The sequence below is a fragment of the Lethenteron reissneri genome, chromosome 3 (genome assembly GCF_015708825.2).
Source record: "Lethenteron reissneri isolate LAM-NWPU_2019-01 chromosome 3, ASM1570882v1, whole genome shotgun sequence".
In the NCBI taxonomy this organism is placed as follows: domain Eukaryota; kingdom Metazoa; phylum Chordata; class Hyperoartia; order Petromyzontiformes; family Petromyzontidae; genus Lethenteron; species Lethenteron reissneri.
In genome coordinates this window covers 11,907,952-11,932,304 of record NC_083781.1, presented here as the reverse complement: position 1 = coordinate 11,932,304, position 24,353 = coordinate 11,907,952, and the positions used below count along the sequence as shown (strand labels likewise).

At 47.5% G+C, this 24,353-nt stretch overlaps 1 protein-coding gene across 1 annotated transcript in view; it reads right to left on the bottom strand.

The window, feature by feature from the left end:
* LOC133346661 (epsin-2-like) overlaps positions 1-17,404 on the bottom strand; it is a 54,775-nt gene extending 37,371 nt beyond the window's left edge. The window contains 3 exon segments of the mRNA XM_061558418.1: positions 5,949-6,315; positions 8,537-9,008; positions 17,170-17,404. Coding sequence (XP_061414402.1) covers positions 5,949-6,315; positions 8,537-8,764 — 595 coding nt within the window. The 5' untranslated portion in view covers positions 8,765-9,008; positions 17,170-17,404.
* Between the last annotated feature and the right edge of the window lie 6,949 nt (positions 17,405-24,353).

Genomic DNA, 24,353 nt, shown 5'->3' with positions numbered 1-24,353 from the left:
AACCGACAGGGCCTGTTCGGAGAAAGAGGTGTGGTTGAGTGAGATTACTCTTCGACGAATGGAAATAAGAATGGAATACACTCAAAGTGACGGTGAAATCACCACAACGTTCGGGCCACGTTGAAGGCTCGCTAGCGGTAAGGACACATGACAGAAGTAGGTTAATTGTGTTATCCGACTGAAGATGGCAACACAAGCACACACAAACCACCAGACTCACGACACATAACACAGGGCTTCCCCTTGAACAATACCGGCCAGCCTAAAAAGAGCTACGCCCGACAATCAGAGAATGTGTCGCCATGCAGTCAGCAAGAACAGCAGCGGGGAATGGACTACGTGGAAACTACTGCGTTCCATCCTCTTGTGCACGAGGCACGAGCTGAAACGGTCATCGTCACATGCTGTCCCGTACACAGTGGGTCACATCGAACTTCCCCTGCAGCGTCTACCCCCGTAACATTTCCCCCTGCCCCCGCCGCCAAACAGCCCCCCCCACCACCAGCACCAAACCGAGAGTTGATCAACACTCCCCTACGTCTGCATGGCACCTGCCCTCCACTCGAGACTCAAGCAAAACTCAAATTTCCAGAACACGCCAAGCTGAGAAGCTGCACGGAAATCATTATCACCATAATTTGTCGTCATCATCATCATGTCGTGGTCTATCTACCGCCAAATGAAGTCCTTCCAAGTTGCTTTCATCCCTCACGCGATTGCTTATTCTTGCGCGTAAAATAATCTCATCGCCGCACCTCCACAGTGGTCATTCTCGCATGAAAATTCTCTACCTGTGGCTGTCGCACTGTCAACATTGATCAATGGCTATCATCCCTTTTAGTCATGTGCCTTGCCCAAGCCTAGTGATTCTGCTTGGCAGTCAATACGATGGCTCGTTTCCAAATGTTACCTGATCAATGTGCTTATTATGTCATCGCCGAGTGTAATTCCAAACGTGCACCATCCCCAATGCTTCTTTGTGCACTCCGAAGCTTTCGTTATATCTTGCTTGTCAGAGTGCGTATTTCCGATTCACACTTCACCTCTGCCTATGCACATGGTTTAAGCGAGCCTGTCTTACAAATCCAAGGTTACAATTTCAAACCCTGTTCTGGGGCTGACTTAGTCAATCATCCCTTTGTGGTCCATAAAATAAGTACTGTTGTAACTTAAAAGAGCGATTTTTCTATTAATAGACTGCTCTCGTCCATAGTAATATGGAATTTACACCAATGGCTCGGTGCCATCAAAGCCGATGAGGGATATCCCATTACTTGTTTGAACAAGGGGGTGACGCCCTGACGTTTTTACCTTATCTTTATTAGACTCATCCATACCAGTAGGAATGTGGAATTTCCAACAGTGCCTCAGACATGCCGCTTCCAACTTGGCTTTTTTGCTCAATATGGCGCATCATAAACCTTGGAGTGGTTGAGCGACGCAAACAGGCGCTGCGCATCGCCACTTATGAAGTGTCCACTACGAGAAAGCTTTTACAGGTCGGAACAACAGTTCCACACTGCCCACCAGGGATTATTTGTCTGTCTGTCTGTCGTGCATAGCCACACCCTCGATTTGTATTTCATAGAGCGCTTCGGGCGGGCTCAGCACCACGTGACGCACCGCCTCTTGCAGCTTGCGCCGCGTGACACGGATCGCACAAATGCGCTGTCCAACCAAGTTCCTACCTGCCCACTCCGAAGGAACGTGTTATCTACAGGCACAGTGACATCTGCGCTGCTTTTCGAGACCGAATTCGGGTTTTTAAACCACTGGACGGAGGCACGCCTCAAGCCACAGCTCATGGAAAGCACCAACGCTAAGGCCCTGCAGTCTCCTGTCACAGGCTGGTGTAACCAAAAGCCACAATTCGGGAAAGTGATATGGGTTTGCAGTAATGTGAAAAACATTGACCGTTAAAAGCCAAATTACCAGACATCGGTCTTGTGTGCATATTGCCTGACTCATACTCTCTGAAAAGTACGACTAAAAATTAAAAGCCACACAAACACAAAGCCAACCAACGTGTCCATGTCAACATAAAAATCCCAGCTCACTAGAAATGCTCCACACAAAGCCTCAAACTACTGCTGCGAATGTAATAATAATGACCAACCGCACCATCATAGGACTACTGGTAGCTAGGATTTTCCTGCTTGAATTTTACCGCAGGTCTGCTGAATCGAGGCTCTCAACTGGCTGCAACATGCCATACGTTGTGAAGTATCTACCAGCAGTGCTCAGAACCCCAGCTGTAACCTGGTGCCACCCATGTAAACAAGGCCCACGTCAAAGTAACCCTTCATTCGTTTCAGCAGCTCGTGGGCCTCACTGCTCACAGCAGAGTTAAATATCCCAACTATTGCCACCGATCAGCGCAAGACACATTTCCAAACGGCTCATAACTTACTCTACGATGGCAGGAAAGCCTGGGACTCGGATCAAACCGCCTTACATCTCCACTACAAAAAAAAACTAAACTAGTAATTTTATTTTATCAGGTATGGCCCACTGAGCTATCTAGCTCTTTTCAGAAGCGACCTGGCCACAAATGATAGCTCAAAGAAGTGGCTTATCACGTGGAAATTTACAACCAAACACTCAAAAACGCATGTTTATAAATGTAGAAAAAAACCAGAGCCCCCGGAGAAAAGTCAATACGATCACGGGGAGAGAGACATGAAAACTAAAACTATACAGGGTCGGGATCAAACCCATGACCTCCTGTATACCAGGCGAGGCAGTTAACATCTCACCACCGTGGCGCCCGTATATACACTTGTACCATCAGCCCCAGCTAGCTACACTGGCTTGGATCAAGTTCAAAAATGCACACTGGTGTGTCAATTTGGCACGATGCACTATTTGGTGTGTATGTGTCTGCCACCCCAACAACATGTGATGGAGGAACTGCCACAAGTCGTCCACGTGGTTGAGGGGCCACCCTGATGATGGCAGCTCGGAGGTTAGGGTGACAAGGTCGATTGGACTCGACAATGTGGAAATCAAGTGGTTGAGTGATTTGTATATCGACCCGTGATGGCCTGGTTGTAATTGCAACTGAAGAAGCCGATCGACTCGATAATAACGGAGATTAAACAGTGACACAACTAAAATCCACGAAATCGATGGTACAGCTGAACCGCGACGCTTTGGACAACGCCCCGGTGGGTTTGCACATGGAGTCTTGCCGTGTAAATGTTACGTGGGTATGGAATTACACAGTGGCCGGCACGTGCCGGCATGTCCCGGTGCAAGACCGACGCTCACCGGGACAGTGTTTACAGACTAATACGCGGCCCGATGGCAAGCTTGCCTCGTACACTGTGCGGATCCACTGGGTCACCCGAGCCTTGCTCGTTATCAGGAGACTTTCAATCACTGGGTCTTCAAGACACTTTGCTTATTTTTTGGTTTGTTTGAGGAGCGTTCTGCTTCAAATATTAGCTTGTCAAGTGCAGCGACTCCAAAACCAGTAGAACTGCGAGATGGGCAAGGTATACAACTATAGCAAAGTGCACCATTGGAACCTCATTTGCCAGAAGAAAAAATATGATCATTGGTTTTTTACCCTTTTATCTGGCAACAAAACTGACACCTTTTTTTTTAAACCAATTATCATATAGCAAAGTGGGCTCTCTAGTTGACATATCCATGCAGAATTGTGAGTGTTATTCCCTTGTACGCGTGGGTTCGCTCCAGATACTCTCATTTCTCTCCACATGGAAAACATTTGTTGAAAATAAAATGGTCAAACATTTGACATGCAAGACTTTCGGAGACGAGGAAATTGGGACTTGGCGATGCTTTTAGCTCAGTATAGATTTCACATTGCATACACCAGGATGTAGTCATAAGAAGTTGATGTAAACACACCTCACCATTGCGGTCTTCTTTTATAGTCAACACCTGACCTCAAGTTGCGCCTTTTAAGTCGTCAAGGCTAGCTGGTGGAAAACATCAATATCTTATTTCTTTTCAGTGACAGTTAAAGATTGTATTGGTTATTTTTCACCTACTTGCAATTCACTACACAGTTTCAAAAAGCAGCCAACTTTATATACCAGGTCTCACGGTATCCTACAATCCCGTTTTAGGGCCTACCCCTCAGGTCGCCGGGTTGGTATTCAGGGCGGCTGAGCCCTCTCTCCCCACTGCAGATGAATTGAGGACTCCCCGTGCCGCTGTGCAAAGCCTTGTCGCCACACACCCAGTCGCTCTATGCTTTCCTTTAATTTAGCAAACTCCTCCACTGCTGAGCAAAGTTGTCCTTGAAAAAAAAAGACGGAGACTGTTTTGTCTCTCGGCAGACCGGGAAGACATTGTGTGACACGCACATAGCGGTTAAATCTCCAGAGGTGCAGTGTGGAAACGTGATGGTACACTATGATCATAAATCATTTCACGCCCCATCCAAACTTTACAGTTTTGCTTTCACCGAAATTAGAAATGCATTTGTGGCTGCATTCACAACAAAGGAAATTGTCTTCAAAACCTGGCATTTGCAAGTGGCGCTGGCTTTTCTGAGTGTAGTCGACAAAGTCACATGTAAAGGCTCGTAAGTTTTGATGGCACACACACAAATTATTAATGCCGCCTACACGACCCACTGTGGCTTGGAAATGTAAACCAAATTGCAAACATTACTAGAGGACATGCGGACTAGGCAAGCATGTGGACTCTGAGCATCAAAAAGTGAAAATACAGGACCAGCAGCTTTCCATGCAAGCAGAAAAGATCACAGTTTCAAAATAAACGTCTAGGAAAATCTTGATTAAAAAAATCAACCATTTTCTTTCATAAAATACAGAAATGAAGAACAGGCAGGTTTTTAAATATATATCAGATTCGAAATGAGATTTTTTTTTTTAAAGCATGAGAAAGGCTGGCCATTGTCATATTCACATCTGTTTGAAACTCAATTAAAGGAAAACAAATATTATTAAATATTAAACGGTAATTGAGCTGTGGCCATGATCACGACAAGCTGAATCTCTGCGGAGAATACTGGGGAAACTGCTTTAATACTGGACATTTTGCTCTTCATTAACATAAAATAAATGACTACTGCCAACAACCATAATCAGAATTCAGAATGTGTTTGCTAACATAATAAAACCCAATACGCCACCACTCCCCCCCCCCCCCTCAAATGATTAAGTGGTAGAAATTCCACATTCCAAAAGGTGAGTGCCAGTCTCTCCACATAGCAAGCACCGTTGACCTCCCAAAGTATGGTACAACAGAGGCTGGTTATACGCACACACGCTGGGCGCAAGGCCAACCGTGCTTACATCGAAAAGTGTGATCGTACGAAAGTTTCCCTCTGCCTTCTGTGTATTGAAATTCATAATAAAGGTTTTTTTTTGGGTCAAAGCACGTAAATGTAAATGTGTCGTTAACACGCCACAAATTGTACAAATTGTAAATGTTGTGGATGTACTCTCCAACACACCGGTGTGCTGAAGTAGTACACTCATTGGCACGTTTTGTTTTCGTGACAAACCTTACTAATTGGCTGTGTCGGGTGGTGGTGGTGGGTTAACGACACATTTATATTTATGCAATCTAACACATAAAAACCTTTATTTATAATACTCTTTGGTTCTTTCGGTAAAGTCACGTAGGTAGAAAAAAATAATAGATCACGACGTTTCGATCGCCACACAAGCAATCATCTTCACCTGAAGACGCCACGGGCAGAAGACGATTGCTTGTGTGGCGATCGAAAAGTCGTGATCTATAATTTTTTCTACCTCCGTGACTTTACCGAAAGAACCAAAGAGTATGGATTCCTGCAGTCACGAAAGCTTCAAATCAAGATTGATTCACGTTTGTCGCGAAAACCTACGTGTTAATAAAGCGTATCGCAAGCATGCGTTGCTTATATCGAGAACTATGCTTGTATACGGCGTGCTCGTTATATATTCAGAGGCGTTTTCACTCACAGCCGTGGTACGACGCCGGAGATCCTCCCGCCTTGCCGTACTCGTCCGAGTAGCTCGTGGACAGGTTGGGCTGGCTCGATCCTCGGCCGAACGTCACCTTGTTGTTGCTGCCCATGCCCGTGGCGCCTTGCGCCAAGCGCTCCTTGGTCTTGAGCGCGTGCTCGCGCTCGCCCCGCAGCCGGTCCTCGTCGCGCAGCAGCGCCACCAGCTGCTTCGACTTCTCGCGCACGTTCACGCCCTGGTCCTTGCCGTCGCGGTCCACGTACTGGAAGTCCTTGAGCGTCTGGATGGCGAAGATGTTCTCCTTGCACTGCTGCGCCACGCGCTCCGAGCCCGTCTTGATCAGGTAGTCGAGCAGCGTCAGGGCCTGCGCGAGTCACGGAGGGCCCGACCCCAGTGGACACGGGGAGGGTTGAGGGGGGTGAGGAATTAACAGCTGTGGGTTTGTTGAGAGTGGGTGGTAAACACTCGGCAATTGGCCAAAAACTACTGAATATATGTGCCTCCGTGCAGCGGTATATAAAATGGCACAATATAAACACAAACTATTTTTAAGAACAGTTCAAAATCCGCACTCATTTCTGTAAACAATTATTGTATTATGCGAACAATCTGCGAGATCTGTCATCACGCCGAAAAAAAAGAATCGTGCTTAAAATATGCAGCTTCGGTTATACTGTAAGATTTCTATCTCTATTTGATACCATCGATGATGTGACACTTGTTTCTAAGTAATGCGAAAGCACGGAGGAGCAAGAGTGTTACCCCCGTGTGGCACGAGCGCTGGAGTTTAACACCGACATGGGATGTGCATTCTGTGCGATCGACCAATGCCTCGACCCCGTGCCAGCCAGTTGCAATAAAAGATAATACATTCAACGACACCAAGTTGTCTTTCGGTTTTACCTCCACATCCATAAGCATCTTCATTGAGCACACCCAAAATTTACACACACCACGCACTGAACGTGGCTTCAATTTGTTTGCCGCCTCAAGAGAGAGCAGCGGTGAACAGACAATAAAAATTGCCTGCTCGCGATGATCCGTCCACTCAGCCTTGCGCAGCCGACGTGACACCAAGGTTCAATTTACACGTGTCCCCCCCCCCAATCGAACCAGCTCGGATTTCCCACAAGTCTAACGAGGCCGATAAAGAGCCACGCTAATGGCTTGGACTTTACTCATGCAATGCCACGTTAAATCCATTGGCCACGCCCTGGCGTAATCGCTAGGTTGGGTGGCAGGAGGAGCGAGAGGAAAAAAACTAAGAAAAACATACAGCACGATTGACCACACCAAATTAATAATTCACGTCGTTGGTTTGTGTGCAATGTAATGGAAAATTATTTGCGACAAAGCCAAAAAGCGCAATGCCGACTCTCGGTCTTTGAGAGATCCTATTCAGCTTGGACAGAAGTGGCCAATGTACACAGAGTGGCAACGATCAAATCTCACACTCTGCTATGCTGATGACCACTAAAAGCAGTGAAATTTATACACGGACGTGATAGCCATTTCACTGCCAGAAATATCAATGTGAACCCAGCTTGAAAAGGCAATGTGACCTTACATGCCCGCTTGTGTGAATAGCTTTACAATCCCATGATCCCTTGTGGGAGCTATATAAGAATAATCCTTTCATTACCGAGGAAGGCCACAGAGCGGGTCTCCAGATTTTTTTCATAAGGGTTGCTGTCTGGAGATATCAGAAGTGAAAATTGGTTGATTAAACAGTCTGTGCGGATCATTGAGTGTTATCACCTTACAAGAAATTGATTTTCTAAAGATACTTTGGCCAACTCCCTATAAAGACTCATAAATGGCATTGGCTTAGTTGCATTCACATGCAAGACCATCTTGGAAATGTCTTGAGATTTAGTGAGCAGCTTCCTGGATAAATACATATTCTTAGGTTTTTTCGGTAAAGTCACGTAGGTAAAAAATTTAAATTAATAAAAGTAAAATAAATAAAAAATCACGTTTCGGAGGCAACACAAGCTTCCGAGGCAAGCTTGTGTTGCCTCCGAAACGTCGTGATTTTTATTTTATTTTTATTTTACTTTTAATAATTAAAAAATTTTACCTACGTGACTTTACCGAAAAAACCTAAGAATATGAATCCTTGCAGTCACGAAAGCTTCAAATCTAGAATGGATAAATACATTTTTAAAGGATGGCTAAACACTCCCAACTGCACACACGTACTATTGTAGGTCAACAACCTACTTGCTGTACCACCTTTTCCAGGCGCCCCCTCACAGCCCCGAAGGCTGGGTTTATCACATGTACACAGGCATCTATGTTGACCTTTCCTATACTTTAGACTTCTATTGTGTTTTCGTATTGTTTTTGTTGTAATGTTCTGACCCCGTGCCCCTACTGGACATGTGAAAAAGAGCTTTATAGTTCATCGGATTCCTCCAGTAATAAATATACTGATTCTTGAAGATTGCCGAATCTTGGGCGCTGCCAACAACATCGTGCCGTCGGCCTAGCCAAGGGCAATCTTTAAATTACCCAGGTTAACCAGGAACTTCCCCAAGAACACATTGCTCCGCTCTTCGCAAAACCCGCGCACGCTCCATTACCTTGTAGACGTGGCGCCAGTTCTTGCCGTGGTCGTTGAGGCGCTTCCAGATCATGCTCATGATCTCCGAGAAGGCCACCACGTTGTAGGTGAGGTCGGCGATCTCGGACATGAGCGAGCTCGAGGGGCCCCACGGGTCGTTAGACGTCGCCTCGCGCACCTTCACCTCGGCCTCCGAGAAGTTGTTGACGATGTTCTTCATCTGCCGCCGGAGCGAGGAGGTGGCCATTGCGCCGTCCGTTTTGAAAGCCGTACGAGTCAACCGGGGCTCAAAGAATTGTTGGATTAAGAGCAAAATGCTCACGGTTGTGTTTCGCTTTTTAACGGGGGAGGAAGGAGGAAGATTTCTGGGTCTGTGTTTTTTTTTTTACTATGTTGCGATTTTTTATGTTTTATTACAAGGCCGTTTAGGTTTAGGATCACTGGCGTTGTCCGAGCGTCAAAAGATCCCACGAATCTGCGCTAAACAGCAGCTGTAGAAAAAAGCATACAAACATAAAGTTCAGTTACAATTTAGAATTACGTGCATACAAACGTAACACACGCCATACTTCGTCCTGCACCTCCAATTAGCAAGGTTGGCTACGCACAATGAGAAAATAGTTACATTTCAAGAAAGATGTTCAAAAGGCAGCAGTAGTCATCCTATGAAGACTCTACCATGGGCATGGCCAAGTTCTAGCAAGAGAGGTGGTGGGCCACTGCCCTAATGCTTAGCTGCCACCTGTATTCAGGCTGTGCATCGTGTTTGTGTTGCACGATGTCCGATGTTTCACTCCCAGCATGTCATTGAGGAAGTTGCCAGCACGTGTGGTGCATCGTCGGATGTCATGCCGAAACATGCGGTACAACCGAAAAACGTATCCAAGAGGCACGAAGCAGAACCGTGTCAGCCGACGCAGTGGCACGCCACAACGTTCAATTGCACAAGAAATAAGACACCGACAAGACTTTTTTTAAATGCAGGCAACTTTCCAAGAATTTCAAGGCGAAACATCGTGCTTCGGTAAAAAAAAACAAGTCAAGGGGGAAACGTATCATAATGGAACGCAAACGCGATGCAAAAATAAAGTATTTCATTTACATTATGCCTTGTTTCCAGATCCCTGATAAACGCTTATATCGTTGATCCGTGTGAAGTCACGTTCCATCAGTAGTTTCACACCACGTGTTTATGAATAATGCAGCAATGCGGAACAAGTTTTTTTCTCTCGCTCCAGCACAGTTCTCTGACCCCACAACTCGCTGCTCAGCTCATTACCAAAGGGGACCGCGCACGTAACTACTTTACAACGAGTGATGTCACTGGTGAGGGCACAGCACTGTACTCTCAAGGACCAGTTCTGGCTCGCTGCAAAGCCCCCACGCCTCAAGTTTTCTGACCACACTCCACAAAGGAATAAAAATAAAATAAGTCTCCTGCAAAACACACCTCTGCAAAATATGAGGGTACTCAAAACGAAGAACGTCGCATAATTACCAGAGCTGCGCCAACTTCTGCAGGCATTTCTATACTAATACAGCACGATTACAGGTACATTCCCAGTCACTGGCCTTTATTTAAACAGTCCAGAGTCCGCTGACACACATTACCCCAGAAGACGTGGCTTAGCGTTGTACAAAGGTAGTGTTTAAGGCAATTTGTCTTGTAAATTTGTTGATAAAAGTCAGAAAGTTAAAGCCATCTTCCCCCATTGTTCAAATGCCGGTAGAGTGGTGCTCAGTTACCATTGCAGCACTGAGCCAGTTCTAGAAATTTGACATTCCTGTGACAGGAGCGCACCTCTCCTACACTACATCCTGCTAATGTGGTTTATGAATTGAATTAAGATTGGTTTAACACGAAGGCTTTCGTTTTGTTTACTTGACAAACCTTACTAATTGACTATGGTCGGGTGGTGGCGGGTTTAACGACACATTTATATTTACGCGATGGAACCTCTGTTAAGGACGAGTTAACATTACCTGTCAATGTTTTCGAGACACTGAGCTTTACTTGCGTCGCGCGTTCAAATACACACGCAGGCATGTGCAAGAAATCACCCAGGAAATGCCCGAGCCGTGAAACCTCAGAAGCTAGGCCGGTTTGAGCCTGGATAATGCTTAGATAAGATACTGCAATGCATACAAGTGTTGCAGGCTGCAAGGCTGGCTATGTGGTGGACAGAGGTCAGTGCAACAAATTCCATTGTCGTGTACTCCTTTGCTTTCCGCCTTCACCAACCTTCGTGAGCAACTTATTTCACACCGTACGTGAACAACTGTGCTAATCGAAGGTGCGGGGGTCCGATAACAAACGAAAACACAAAAAGCAGTTCTAAATAACCACCTCAAAACTCGCGTGGCGTGGCCCTCAATCCAGCGTGCATGCACATACTGTATCTGCATGCACATATTGTACCCGCATGCACATATTGTACCCGCATGCACACATATTGTACCCCCATGCACATATATTGTACCTGCACACTGCAGATTACCAAGATACACACATGCTCGAAGTAGCAGAATTTTTTTTTATACCGAGACAACGAAATCACAAGAACATTTGAGGACTGCCACCCCAAGAAGTACAGCGCACCGATACGGGACGCAAGCGAAAGTGTTATTTTTAGTTTCAGGGGACTTTGTCTCGTTATTTTTGGAGATGGAACCAAAGAAAAACAAATGACAAACCCATTCCGTTTAACATTAACGTCACAAACTTCAACGCATTTAGCAGTCTGCCAAAAAAAAAAAACCGTCAATCGACACTAAGTAGCAGTGACATAACCACGGCGCTTGTGCCAGGCTAGGTGCACTTTAAGGGGCACTTGAAGTGTCAAAGGCCCGCTGGCAGGCCACGGGACAGACCCAGGCACCATGGGTTGAGTGATTGAAATGACTATGAAAAAAACACACACACGTGGTTCCCAATCTTTATGGAAACACCGTAAACCCTAAAAAAACATGTAGGTGGACAACAAGCATAAAAAATATATATTGTTTTGTGAAAAATATCGGAAAGTTCTGCAGACCATTTCCAACCCGTGTGGTCACCAAACCACAGATTGGGAACCACTGCTACAGACTATGTTTCGCCAGCGTGCAATTGTGACCAAGCGTAAGTGGAAATCCAGCACTTTGAGACGTTTCGTAACTTTAAATAACGTGTTTAAAAAAGAACACAAACGTGTAAAAACCACACACAGGAACGAACCCCATAATCGGTGTTAGTCATCTGGGATGGGCTGCATATGTATTCCCCAGTCAAGCAATGTTCGTCTATACGTTTAAAAAATTCAATGAAATAAACGTTTCGAATTAACATGGCTAGGTGAAGTCTGTGAAACGGACACAGACGCGAAGCAACAGTTATGTATAAATGAAGGTACATGGTACTTTAATGACTTTATATATTTGTGGTGACAAGCACGAGCCACACCGAGGTTGTTATCCACCATATCGAAGAGGGAGGGTTCTGTCTGTGATTCTCAAGATGAACGAAAAGTTGTGACAACAATTACTGTCCAGACCACGCAAATCATCGCCTACCAGGTAGGCCTCGGCAAGGTAAGGTAATTTACCCTTTTTACCAGGTAAAAGGGTAAAGGTGTCGACCATACCAAGGGGTAAGGGTAGGATAAAGGTAGCGCGGAAGAATTACCCGGTAGGGTAAAGGTAGCGAAGTTTTACCCGGTAAAGACCCTGTTTTCCGCTCGCTAAAAGCTCCGTGGCGCAGTCCGTGGCCTCCATTTTAAATTGGAATCATTGATGTCGAACCAGATGGAAACGGACCACGTTCTTGAGGTAGAGGATGAGGTCGGGGATGCCAGCAACGGATCGCTGCGAACAGCAATCGAAAGAGGCAGCGGCATGCGTTCCCGTGGGAGTACACGCACGATTGGATGGAGGGTGATCCCCATGTACAGCAAGGAAAGTGGCAGTGAGTGCACTTCCGCAAGTGGTTTTCCTCCCACACGAACGCATCGGGGTGGAAAGCCCACCTCAAGAAATACGCCCCAGGCAGCGAGGTCGGGACGTCGGCGTCGGCGAGCCGCCTAATGCAGCAAACGCTGAGCTGGCCAGCAATCCCGGATCGCCTACTGATAAAGTTTGAGAACGCGGTGGTTGATTTTGTTATCCAAGGTGCAATCTCTTTACTAGCCGCCGCCAGCGACAAGTTCAAGACCTTGGTGCACACATTGACGCAGGGATACGAGGGCCCGTCGACCCGCACCATCATTCGCAGGATTGTCGAGCATCACGCCATCATGCTGCCCATCCGTCGGGGCGTTCTTCTCCAACCTGGACGTCGCCATCTCGCTCACCATAAACGGGTGGTCGAACTGCAACCTGAAGTGATTTTGGATGGTCACGGTGCACTGGATCGACACCAAATCTGGTGCGTCGAAATTCATGCTGCTGACGATCCTCAATGTGCAGTCCGGAAGGGGTGTCGGCAAGTGCATTGGCCCCACTCTGTTTGAGCACCTCTAAAGCTTCGGGCACAATATCTCGACCAAGCTGCTTGCTGTTACCAGCGACAATGGCTCCAATGCAATCAGTGCTGTCAAGACGTTGTTCGCCCTGGTCGACGCTGGATGAACAGTTGCGGGCTTGCCACCATATTCGCTGCGTGGATCACTCGGTCCAGATCAGCGTCGTCCAAGTTCTCAAACTGATCAAGTCGACCAACGCCAAACTGCGCAAGGCACTCGTCAATATCAGGCGCAGCAAGGTCGTCCGACAGTCGTACTGCCGCGAGACCGAGATCGCCAAGCTCGCCAGCAAGGAGCCGACGCACCAGGACTCACCGACCAGGTGGAATTCGACGTTTGACATGGGCGATGACGCCATCAAAAAGCGTGTCCCATTGGACATTATCATGGCGTGCTTAATCAAATCGACTCCAGTAATCATTTGTAACAGCTAAAGGAGAAAAATATGATATCGGTGACTCTTTGACAATAATCAGGCTTTAGTTAAATCTCTTGGCCACTAAAATACAAAGTCCTATGATTACACGGCGCTATGGCAGTCTCCGTACAGCATTAGCCAAAGAACGAGAGGCCTCAGCACATTTTAACTTGCGTTCAGTCGCTAGGCGTTGACATGAATCAACTAAGCGTATGACACAAACCTCGAGCAGTTGGATTGTAAAAGGGCTGCAAGTCACTAATAACGCAATATGAAATACTTTAAAACGCAAGTTTTCAACACAATAACGAGGCTTCGCCCATGGCCCAAAGTCACATTCCTCCATCTCCCTCTCTCCCTGAAGTTTCCGAGTGTCTTTACAGAAACACCAAGACAGATACAGACTATATCTCGCGCATTCGAAGCAACAAAGCTCACGCTCTCGAGCACGACAGGGGCCTTCGATATCTGTCCAGAGATATCCAAAGCGAATAAAACACACAAGTACACACACACACCACAATGTTGTCGTGCAACATACGTGGTGGACTGTGTGTGTCTCTCTCTCTCTGGGTCTCTGCGTCTCTCTCTCTCTGTGTCTCTCTCTCTGGGTCTGTCTCTCTCTGTGGGCCTCTGTCTCTCTCTGTGTCTCTCTCTGTGGGTCTCTGTCTCTCTCTGGGTCTCTGTCTCTCTCGTCTGTTCCAGTCTCACACTCGCAACATCGTCTGTTAAGTCTCACGAAGATTTTTTTTACGCGGTTCATGACGGCTGTTGCACGCAGCAACAACAACCCTCACACGCCCGGCTGTGTGTCAGTCTCACGCCCGGCTGTGTCAGTCTCACGCCCGGCTGTGTCAGTCTCACGCCCGGCTGTGTCGGTCTCACGCCCGGCTGTGTCGGCCTCACGCCCGGCTGTGTCAGTCTCACGCCCGGCTGTGTGTCAGTCTCACGCCCGGCTGTGTCAGTCTCACGCCCGGCTGTGTCAGTCTCACGCCCGGCTGTGTCAGTCTCACGCCCGGCTGTGTCAGTCTCACGCCCGGCTGTGTGTCAGTCTCACGCCCGGCTGTGTCAGCCTCACGCCCGGCTGTGTCAGCCTCACGCCCGGCTGTGTGTCAGTCTCACGCCCGGCTGTGTCAGTCTCACGCCCGGCTGTGTCAGTCTCACGCCCGGCTGTGTGTCAGTCTCACGCCCGGCTGTGTCAGTCTCACGCCCGGCTGTGTCAGTCTCACGCCCGGCTGTGTCAGTCTCACGCCCGGCTGTGTGTCAGTCTCACGCCCGGCTGTGTGTCAGTCTCACGCCCGGCTGTGTCAGTCTCACGCCCGGCTGTGTCAGTCTCACGCCCGGCTGTGTGTCAGTCTCACGCCCGGCTGTGTCAGCCTCACGCCCGGCTGTGTCAGTCTCACGCCCGGCTGTGTCCGCCTCATGCCCGGTTGTGTCAGTCTCACGCCCGGCTGTGTGTCAGCCTCACGCCCGGTTGTGTCAGTCTCACGCCCGGCTGTGTCAGTCTCATGCCCGGCTGTGTCAGCCTCAGGCCCGGCTGTGTCAGTCTCACGCCCGGCTGTGTCAGTCTCACGCCCGGCTGTGTCAGCCTCACGCCCGGCTGTGTCAGCCTCACGCCCGGCTGTGTCAGTCCTCACGCCCGGCTGTGTCAGTCTCACGCCCGGCTGTGTCAGCCTCAGGCCCGGCTGTGTCAGTCTCACGCCCGGCTGTGTCAGCCTCACGCCCGGCTGTGTGTCAGTCTCACGCCCGGCTGTGTCAGTCTCACGCCCGGCTGTGTCAGTCTCACGCCCGGCTGTGTGTCAGTCTCACGCCCGGCTGTGTCAGTCTCACGCCCGGCTGTGTCAGTCTCACGCCCGGCTGTGTCAGTCTCACGCCCGGCTGTGTCAGTCTCACGCCCGGCTGTATCAGTCTCACGCCCGGCTGTGTCAGTCTCACGCCCGGCTGTGTCAGTCTCACGCCCGGCTGTGTCAGTCTCACGCCCGGCTGTGTCAGCCTCACGCCCGGCTGTGTCAGCCTCACGCCCGGCTGTGTCAGTCTCACGCCCGGCTGTGTCAGTCTCACGCCCGGCTGTGTCAGCCTCACGCCCGGCTGTGTCAGCCTCACGCCCGGCTGTGTCAGTCTCACGCCCGGCTGTGTCAGTCCTCACGCCCGGCTGTGTCAGCCTCACGCCCGGCTGTGTCAGTCTCACGCCCGGCTGTGTCAGTCTCACGCCCGGCTGTGTCAGTCTCACTGCCCGGCTGTGTCAGTCTCACGCCCGGCTGTGTCAGTCCTCACGCCCGGCTGTGTCAGTCTCAGGCCCGGCTGTGTCAGTCTCACGCCCGGCTGTGTCAGTCTCACGCCCGGCTGTGTCAGTCTCACGCCCGGCTGTGTCAGTCTCACGCCCGGCTGTGTCAGTCTCACGCCCGGCTGTGTCAGTCTCACGCCCGGCTGTGTCAGCCTCACGCCCGGCTGTGTCAGTCTCATGCCCGGCTGTGTCAGTCTCACACCCGGCTGTGTCGGTCTCACGCCCAGCTGTGTCGGCCTCACGCCCGGCTGTGTCAGTCTCAGGCCCGGCTGTGTCAGTCTCACGCCCGGCTGTGTCAGTCTCACTCCCGGCTGTGTCAGTCTCACGCCCGGCTGCGTCAGCCTCACGCCCGGCTGTGTCAGCCTCACGCCCGGCTGTGTCAGTCTCATGCCCGGCTGTGTCAGTCTCACACCCGGTTGTGTCGGCCTCACGCCCGGCTGTGTCAGTCTCACGCCCGGCTGTGTCAGTCTCACGCCCGGCTGTGTCAGTCTCAGGCCCGGCTGTGTCAGTCTCACGCCCGGCTGTGTCAGCCTCACGCCCGGCTGTGTCAGTCTCACGCCCGGCTGTGTCAGCCTCACGCCCGGCTGTGTCAGCCTCACGCCCGGCTGTGTCAGTCTCACGCCCGGCTGTGTCAGTCTCACGCCCGGCTGCGTCAGCCTCACGCCCGGCTGCGTCAGCCTCACGCCCGGCTGTGTCAGCCTCACGCCCGGCTGTGTCAGCCTCACGCCCGGCTGTGTCAGTCTCATGCCCGGCTGTGTCAGTCTCACACCCGGTTGTGTCGGCCTCACGCCCGGCTGTGTCAGTCTCACGCCCGGCTGTGTCAGTCTCACGCCCGGCTGTGTCAGTCTCAGGCCCGGCTGTGTCAGTCTCACGCCCGGCTGTGTCAGCCTCACGCCCGGCTGTGTCAGTCTCATGCCCGGCTGTGTCAGTCTCACGCCCGGCTGTGTCAGTCTCACGCCCGGCTGTGTCAGTCTCACGCCCGGCTGTGTCAGTCTCACGCCCGGCTGTGTCAGCCTCACGCCCGGCTGTGTCAGTCTCAGGCCCGGCTGTGTCAGTCTCACGCCCGGCTGTGTCAGCCTCACGCCCGGCTGTGTCAGTCTCATGCCCGGCTGTGTCAGTCTCACGCCCGGCTGTGTCAGTCTCACGCCCGGCTGTGTCAGTCTCACGCCCGGCTGTGTCAGTCTCACGCCCGGCTGTGTCAGCCTCACGCCCGGCTGTGTCAGTCTCAGGCATTGAATCTCGCCGAGGCCCAAGGCGGCCCTCGACGCCACCGCCAGCAGCAGTCGTCACCCTCGCGGCACTCACAACAACGGATTAATAAGTGATCGGCAGTTGAAAGGCGATAAAGTGCGAGTTAGACATTTTGTTGTAAACCGAATAAACTCTCCGTGAGGGAGAGAAGGCCACCACCACCACCCCACACACACAAAAAAAATATAAAAAGCGCTCACCTCAACATTTTCACTCAGCGGCGTTACCCGTCGCCTCCGCCAGCAACTTTTAACGACGGCCAGCGAAGTGGTCGGATCAGTTAAAGTCGCTGTTGTTCGTGGCGTGTTTTTGTTGTGTTGTTGTTGTAAATGTTTTTCGTGGGGTTTTTTTTGTTTCTTAACGCGAACGTCGCAAGCCTCGAGCCGCCGAGTTCCCAGCGACAACCGATTAGCGGACAAGAGCCAAGATGGCGGGCGAGCGTTTCCGGTGTGGGCGAGCCCAAGTGCGCCACGATCAGAGGGGGGGGGGTGGAATCGACGATCTTACCACGCCCCTTTAATTTAACTAGTAACATTTGGTTAGTTGTTCAATAATAATCATAATAATCAATAAACCTGCTTCAGATGTGTTTTGTGAGTAAATTGAAGCCGGATTTTTTTTTATCGATTGCGGCAGTCGATGAAAGCCAGCTTAGAAGGGAGTTGTTCTTTTCCCCCCCCCTCCCCCCGGTTGGAATGGTAGAGGCCGCCGCCCGCAAATCCGGATCCAAGAGCGGTGGAGTTTGCGCGTCCGTGAGCGGAGTCCGTTCCGGCTTTTGCGGGTTTTCCGCTCCACCCGCACACACACACATACCAGGTGTGGCCGAGAGGGACACTCCATAACGCTACGTACAATTTCGATTTAAAGATTTCGTGATTGCAGGGATTATTATTTCTGGTTCTTTCGGTAAAGTCAAGTAGAAGGGAAATAATTAAATAATAAATGATTATTTTATTTTTGTTTTATTATTTCCCTTCTACGTGACTTTACCGAAAGAACCAAGAATATGAACGCTACGGAACACAATTTTTGCTCCTGGGTAATAAGCGTTATTTCGTAATTGCTTATGCCTAAAAAGTATAGATAATAGCTATTATTCCCCACAAACTTTGCTTTGTGACAAGGACAGTGATATGCGGTTGCAACCTGATTCAAGAGCCGAATGGCTGCACAGGGCTATACCAATTAAATGAAACTGAAAATGAAATGAAACTGATACTTAGAAATGTAACTATTTTCAATGATAAAACGGGCGAATGTGTGTCTTTTCGTTCACATAAAGTCAGAAAAAAACAACATATGAATCAAAATTAACATTTATACGAAAGTAATACATAATTTACTACAAAAGATTTAAAAGTGAGTAGTTTTTCGAGATCTGAGCACATAAAAGGGTAATTTCCTTAAACGTCGCCAAAAGGGCTGTGTTACTGACGAATGTTTTGCGTTTGTTATCGTTGACTGTGCTTGTGCACCGCAGCCAACGTAGCAGCATCACCGACATGGATGTGAACGATGGTCACGCATCGAAGCAATATCCAGGACCCAAAAAACTCTACTGAGATTCACAGATCTGACGAGTTCGGGCGCATCTTCTTGGTTCTTTCGGTAAAGTCACGTCGAATGGAAATAATAAAATGATAAAAATAAAACATAATAAAATAATTCTCACGACGTTTCGGCCACAACGCAAGCAGCCGTCCTCAGGTGGAGAACAGGTCTGTCGAGAAGACAGCGTCTGAACTCTGTCTTCTGAACTCTGTCTTCTCGACAGACCTGTTCTCCACCTGAGGACGGCTGCTTGCATTGTGGCCGAAACGTCGTGAGAATTATTTTATTATGTTTTATTTTTATCATTTTATTATTTCCATTCGACGTGACTTTACCGAAAGAACCAAGAAGATGAATCCCTGCAGTCACGAAAGCTTTAAATCGAGTCCGGGCGCCTTTCGACTGATTTGGTCATAACGTGATTGATATCACCTGGTCGTCAATAAGGATCTTACATACCATGACAGGACACAGTGAACGCTGCACAAGAGCTTTAACCCTGTCTCCCTCATAGCCAACGTGTGCTAAATTGTAAAAACAATTTTAATCTGTGGCATTTAAAAGCTCTGACCTCGTTCTTGGTTTCCGCCTGTTTCACAGCTTGCTCCAGCTGGGCAGAGGTGGCTTGGACCAGATATGGCTTTGAGTCTGGGCCTCTTAAAATAATACTCTTAGGTGCTGTCACGTCGACTATATTGTATGTGAATTCTCATCAACGACACGTGCTTTTAGATTATTTAGATTCATCTTCTTGGTTCTTTCGGTAAAGTCACGTAGAAGGGAAGTAATAAAATTATAAAAATAAAACATAATAAAATAATAATATAATACTTATTTTTAAATCCTTTATATTAAGTTCACTTGCTTGCGCGCTTACGACCGTGCAAATCTTTCGGTCGTTTTTTTAACCCACTTCCCGTGATCCAATCGAGTTGACATTTTGCACACAGACTCGTTGTGCGTGACAATTAATGTTCGTGAAAATTTTTTTCCAAAATTTTCCACTTTTTAGGAAAAATTAATTTTCATATTTGAATTTAAAATACCAATGTGATAAAAATGAAACTCTTACTCAAGAAAAACAGAAATGAATAATAAAATAAAACCGATGCCACGCATATAAAGGATTTATAGTGAAAAACTTTGTTTTTACGGGTTAATTTTTTATTATTTTATTACTTCCCTTCTACGTGACTTTACCGAAAGAACCAAGAAGATGAATCCCTGCAGTCACGAAAGCTTTAAATCGAAATTATTTAGATTATTATTTTTTTGCTGCTATAAATTTCCACGTGTTGATAAGCCACTTCGTTGAGCTGTCATCTATGGCCAGGTCGCTTCTGAAAATGAAGCTAATAGCTCAGTGGGCATTATCTGGTAATTCGTATATCTTTTTGAAAAGTTATTTGTTTACCTTTGCTGTAGTTTGCACTCCAATCATGACTTTGTAATTGGTTGTTATTGTAAAGTTCTTACCCGCCCCTATCAGACATCTGTGAAAAAGAGCTTTACAGCTCATCGGATTCCTCAGTATAAATAACTATTCAGATTTAATGTTAAACGTGCTTTTTGGTTTCGTTTCCGTTTCTTCATTCGTTTATAAAAAATATTATTTTGCTTGGTAGAAGGATTTCCGCGTGCTTGCTCGTGGCTGTATATGGAAATGTGGTCATTATATAGAATTAATGTACAGCGTTATGGGATGATATTAGCACTAATGACGCTGTATAAAATGAAATTATTATTATACGTTAATGTTGTGATAAAACACGCAGCGGAATAAGTAACGATATGATGATGATGTTTATCTATCGTGCATTCTGCTGCAGCTGTCGCCCCCTACACGTATTGCGAGGTAAGACTGTGAAGACACCCACATTTCCATTGTACTCTCATTTGTGCATTTGTCCTTAGCTCCCTCTGGCTACTGCAGACGGTTTGAGCGTCAGGGCACAGATCCCGCGAACGGAAGGAAGAAACGCGCAGGGGGTTATATTAGGAGCATAAACCATCATCACGCGAACTCCGTTTATTGTTAAATTCGAATCACACTTCCTATGATTACTGTTGTTACATTGTTTTTATAGCTTTATTTTGGTGATTCGAAAACATACGGTTAATCTAAATTGTCTCATGGTTTTTATTGTTGACTTGCACCACATTGGGATTTTTGGCACACAGCGTTTTAATACGTTTTTTTTATATTTGCTGGTTTATTCCAGGATGTTTCTGTTACGCGTCGTCGCTTTAAGATGTTCTGTTTGTTGCGGTTGCACCCGACTTAAGAGCCGCGTGGCTCACAGGGCTATACCTAATAAATGAAAAACTTGAATCATCGCTGCAGTGGCTTTCGGCTTAACCGTCGAACAAAGACGGCGGCGGATCAGCGCATCGCGCGGCACTTTCAGATGGCCGTCTGGAACGCTCTTCGTTCCGATAATAGGAAGCCACTGGCGGCTATGCGCTTTTAAATAATCTCGATTGAAAACTCATTTATTTAGAACTAATTTTTGTGTTCAGTTTGTTGTCCTTCCCCCGCATCTCCGATTGGCGCGGTTGGCTGCGTGCGGTGCGTTCGCCTAACGCGGCAAATAAAACATCAACAACACTACGCTGCTGATAAATAATTTCCGACCGAGAATGTTGAAGTCGGGGATAGAGGGGGGAGTTGCTGACCGTTCAGGCTAGAATTTAGAGTGGGAGGCTCAGAGAGCGGTTGGCTACGTACGGTGCGAAAGAAGTTCATCATACATCTATCACCCCTTCCCATCTATCCCGGTTGATGCTACGAGGCTGACTCAGTGGCCGGCATTACGGATGAGTAATGCAAAACTGCAGAGATGGGTAGCGGAGGAGGGGAGAAGGGGCACTCCATAACGGCGAACACATTTCACGGTTCAGAAGTGAATTCACGACCGGTGTGCGCGTGTGTGTGTGAAAGAGAAAAAACGCGCTTCGACTCAACGGGCTGACGTAACGGACCGCGTTGTGCTTTTAGTTGCTGCTGCTGCTGCTGCCGCTCTAACAATGAATCACTTTTTATTTTATCCGCCGAGTTAATTTTTTTTTATTTTGCACGTTAAATAACACACACGAACAAATCTCACCTCATATCACGTTTCCAAGAAAGAAAAAGTCAAACATTACATTTATGGGAAACCATATTTGCATGAGTTTTATGCGATTAAATTGTCACACTGCAATTGTGCTTCGCGGCTGCGTTTTAAGCGTTAGCAAGGACGTTGTTGGTTACACGATCGTTCTTTGTTACGAGCTTAACGTGTGTGTGTCTAAGCTAAATAATATCCGGAGATATACACAGCTCACGAACTAAACGGTTTTTACACTCTTTTACCAGTGGCAAAATATAGTAGTAGGTTGTGGTTATTGCAAACATGATGCCTTGTATAAAGGTGTCAGTTTTGTACCAGTTTAAACGGGTAAAAACCTACTACTATATTTTGCCACTGGTAAAAGAGATATCATAGTGTAAATGCTTACCCCGAGCTCTCAATACTCTGATATTGCACTGTGTTTGAGTTGTACGCCTTCTGGTGTCATCTGGTCCAACACCAATGGGGACTAGGCTCTAAAGAAAGCAGTCTCGGGTGTGGACCAATCAACTTCAAGGACAGGGCATATTATTATCATGATCAGAGTTGCTTCTTTTTGTTTGCATTGTTGACTACTTGTGTTGTGGTTATTGCAAACATGATGCCTTGTATAAAGGTGTCAGTTTTGTACCAGTTTAAAAGGGTAAAAACCTACTACTACTGAACTAAACGGTGTTTCACTTACATTTTGGCTGTACGGTGGCCTTAAGATGCAAGCATTGGTTCAGCGGTGAATAGTTGTTCTATGTTGGGATTGCTGAAATAATTCAGGTTGGAAAATCTCAATTATTACTACTACGACTACATTTGTTAACAATACGCAAACCCTTATAAACTATGACACGTGTAATAAGCTGACATTTCAAACCGAGCCAACTTCCTAGGAATGGATTTTTTTCCAAAAATGTCATATGATTAGATACTGCCCAGTAATTCATCGTTTAACGCGGTAGATGCGCTACTCAAAAATGTCACGTTAAACGGAAATAATTTCCCCATGATTAATGTAACGATACAGTTTGGCGAGATACGATGCACTACTACACACACCCCACACTTTTCGATTTAAAGCTTTCGTGACTGCAGGGATTCATATTCTTGGTTCTTTCGGTATTGTTTTATTATTTTATTATTTCCCTTCTACGTGACTTTACCGAAAGAACCAAGAATATAACACCCCACACTGATGTACCACCACATCGCTGCATCACACCGCTAAGCGGCGCAGCTCAAGAAAGTATTTGGTCGTCGAATGCTTTAAAACCGCGTTAGAACAGGGCGCGTTCCACGTTATAACAGCACGCATTATAGCGTTGAGCGAAAGGTATTCGCTCATGGAAGAACCGCGGTATAGCGAAAACGCGTTGCGTGAACACCGCACGCTCAGCGAGGACTTACCATATTGTTAATTTGCAGAGCCAGGTGCGTGTCTGGATTACAGTGTCGTGGGACGTCGTCGACCACATTTACTGGGATGCTGCCAGTGGCGAGCAGTTATGTTCATCTGTTTCTCTGCATCTGTCTCTATGTGCGTCTCCATGTTCTTGTCTCTTGCTCTCTGTCTTACCGTGATGTTGTTGATGTCCATCTCTCGCTGTGCCCTGTATCTCAATGTGGCTGTTCTCTCTTCAATGCGCCAATGTCTTTCTGTACATTCCTCTCCTTGACCTCCCCTGTATCCATGTGTCCTCTGGTTTCTCCACGCCTTTGCCACTCCCCTTACAATCTTCTTCTCAAAGTCTGTGTCGCTCATCTGTCTCTTCCCGTGCATTATCTCTCGCTCTGCCCCGTTGTTTGCGCATGGCTCGAGTCAAGCGTTGAGTTGCCTCCGAGTCCATGGGGGGGCGGGGGTCGCATATTTGTTGGAGGCCGCAGTTACGACTGGCGAGACGGATAGTGTGGTGTCAGCCAGCTCCAAGGGCAATGATGAATACATGGCGGAGTGTGTTTGTCTTCATGTTGAACTTCCTTCGCGCCGTATGTAGCCAACCGCGCTAATCGGAGGTGCGTGGGAAGGACAACAAACTAAACACAAAAAGCAGTTCTAAGTGACGAGTTTTCAAACTAGGTGATTTAAAAGTGCAGAAATCCAGTGGCTTCCGAATTCTCCTGGTAATCGGTAGCAGTTCTAGATTTGAAGCTTTCGTGACTGCAAGGATTAATACTCTTAGTTCTTTCGGTAAAGTCACGTCGGTAAAAAATGAAATTAAATTAATAAATAAAAATCACAAAATTGTACTAATAAAAAATAAATAAAAATCACAAAATTTTATTGTGATTTTATTGTTGTTATTTTTGTATTAATTTTTATTTCATTTTTTACCTACGTGACTTTACCGAAAGAACTAAGAGTACGAATCGGTAGCAGGCTGTTCTATCAACGTATTCGTGAAACCTCAGGGCAGGCAAGCGACTCGGTTGACTTATTGTGACGATGGTGTATTTATACGCGCTTAGAATGATACTTGGGCGCAGTGGTGGCATAGCTGTTACTGCCCTATAAGCCATGACCCAGTCGTGATCTACTGTCGCGTATTACATACATCACGTGATTTTTTTTAAACAAACCCCGTTTTACAAGACGTACATAGTAAAATACGTTTTATTGATACTGAAACAACGATTGGACTGCATTACAAGGCTTCTATCACAACATAAACGGTTTTATTAAAAACACACACACACACAGCTCACCGAAATAAACACGCGACGGGGCCACA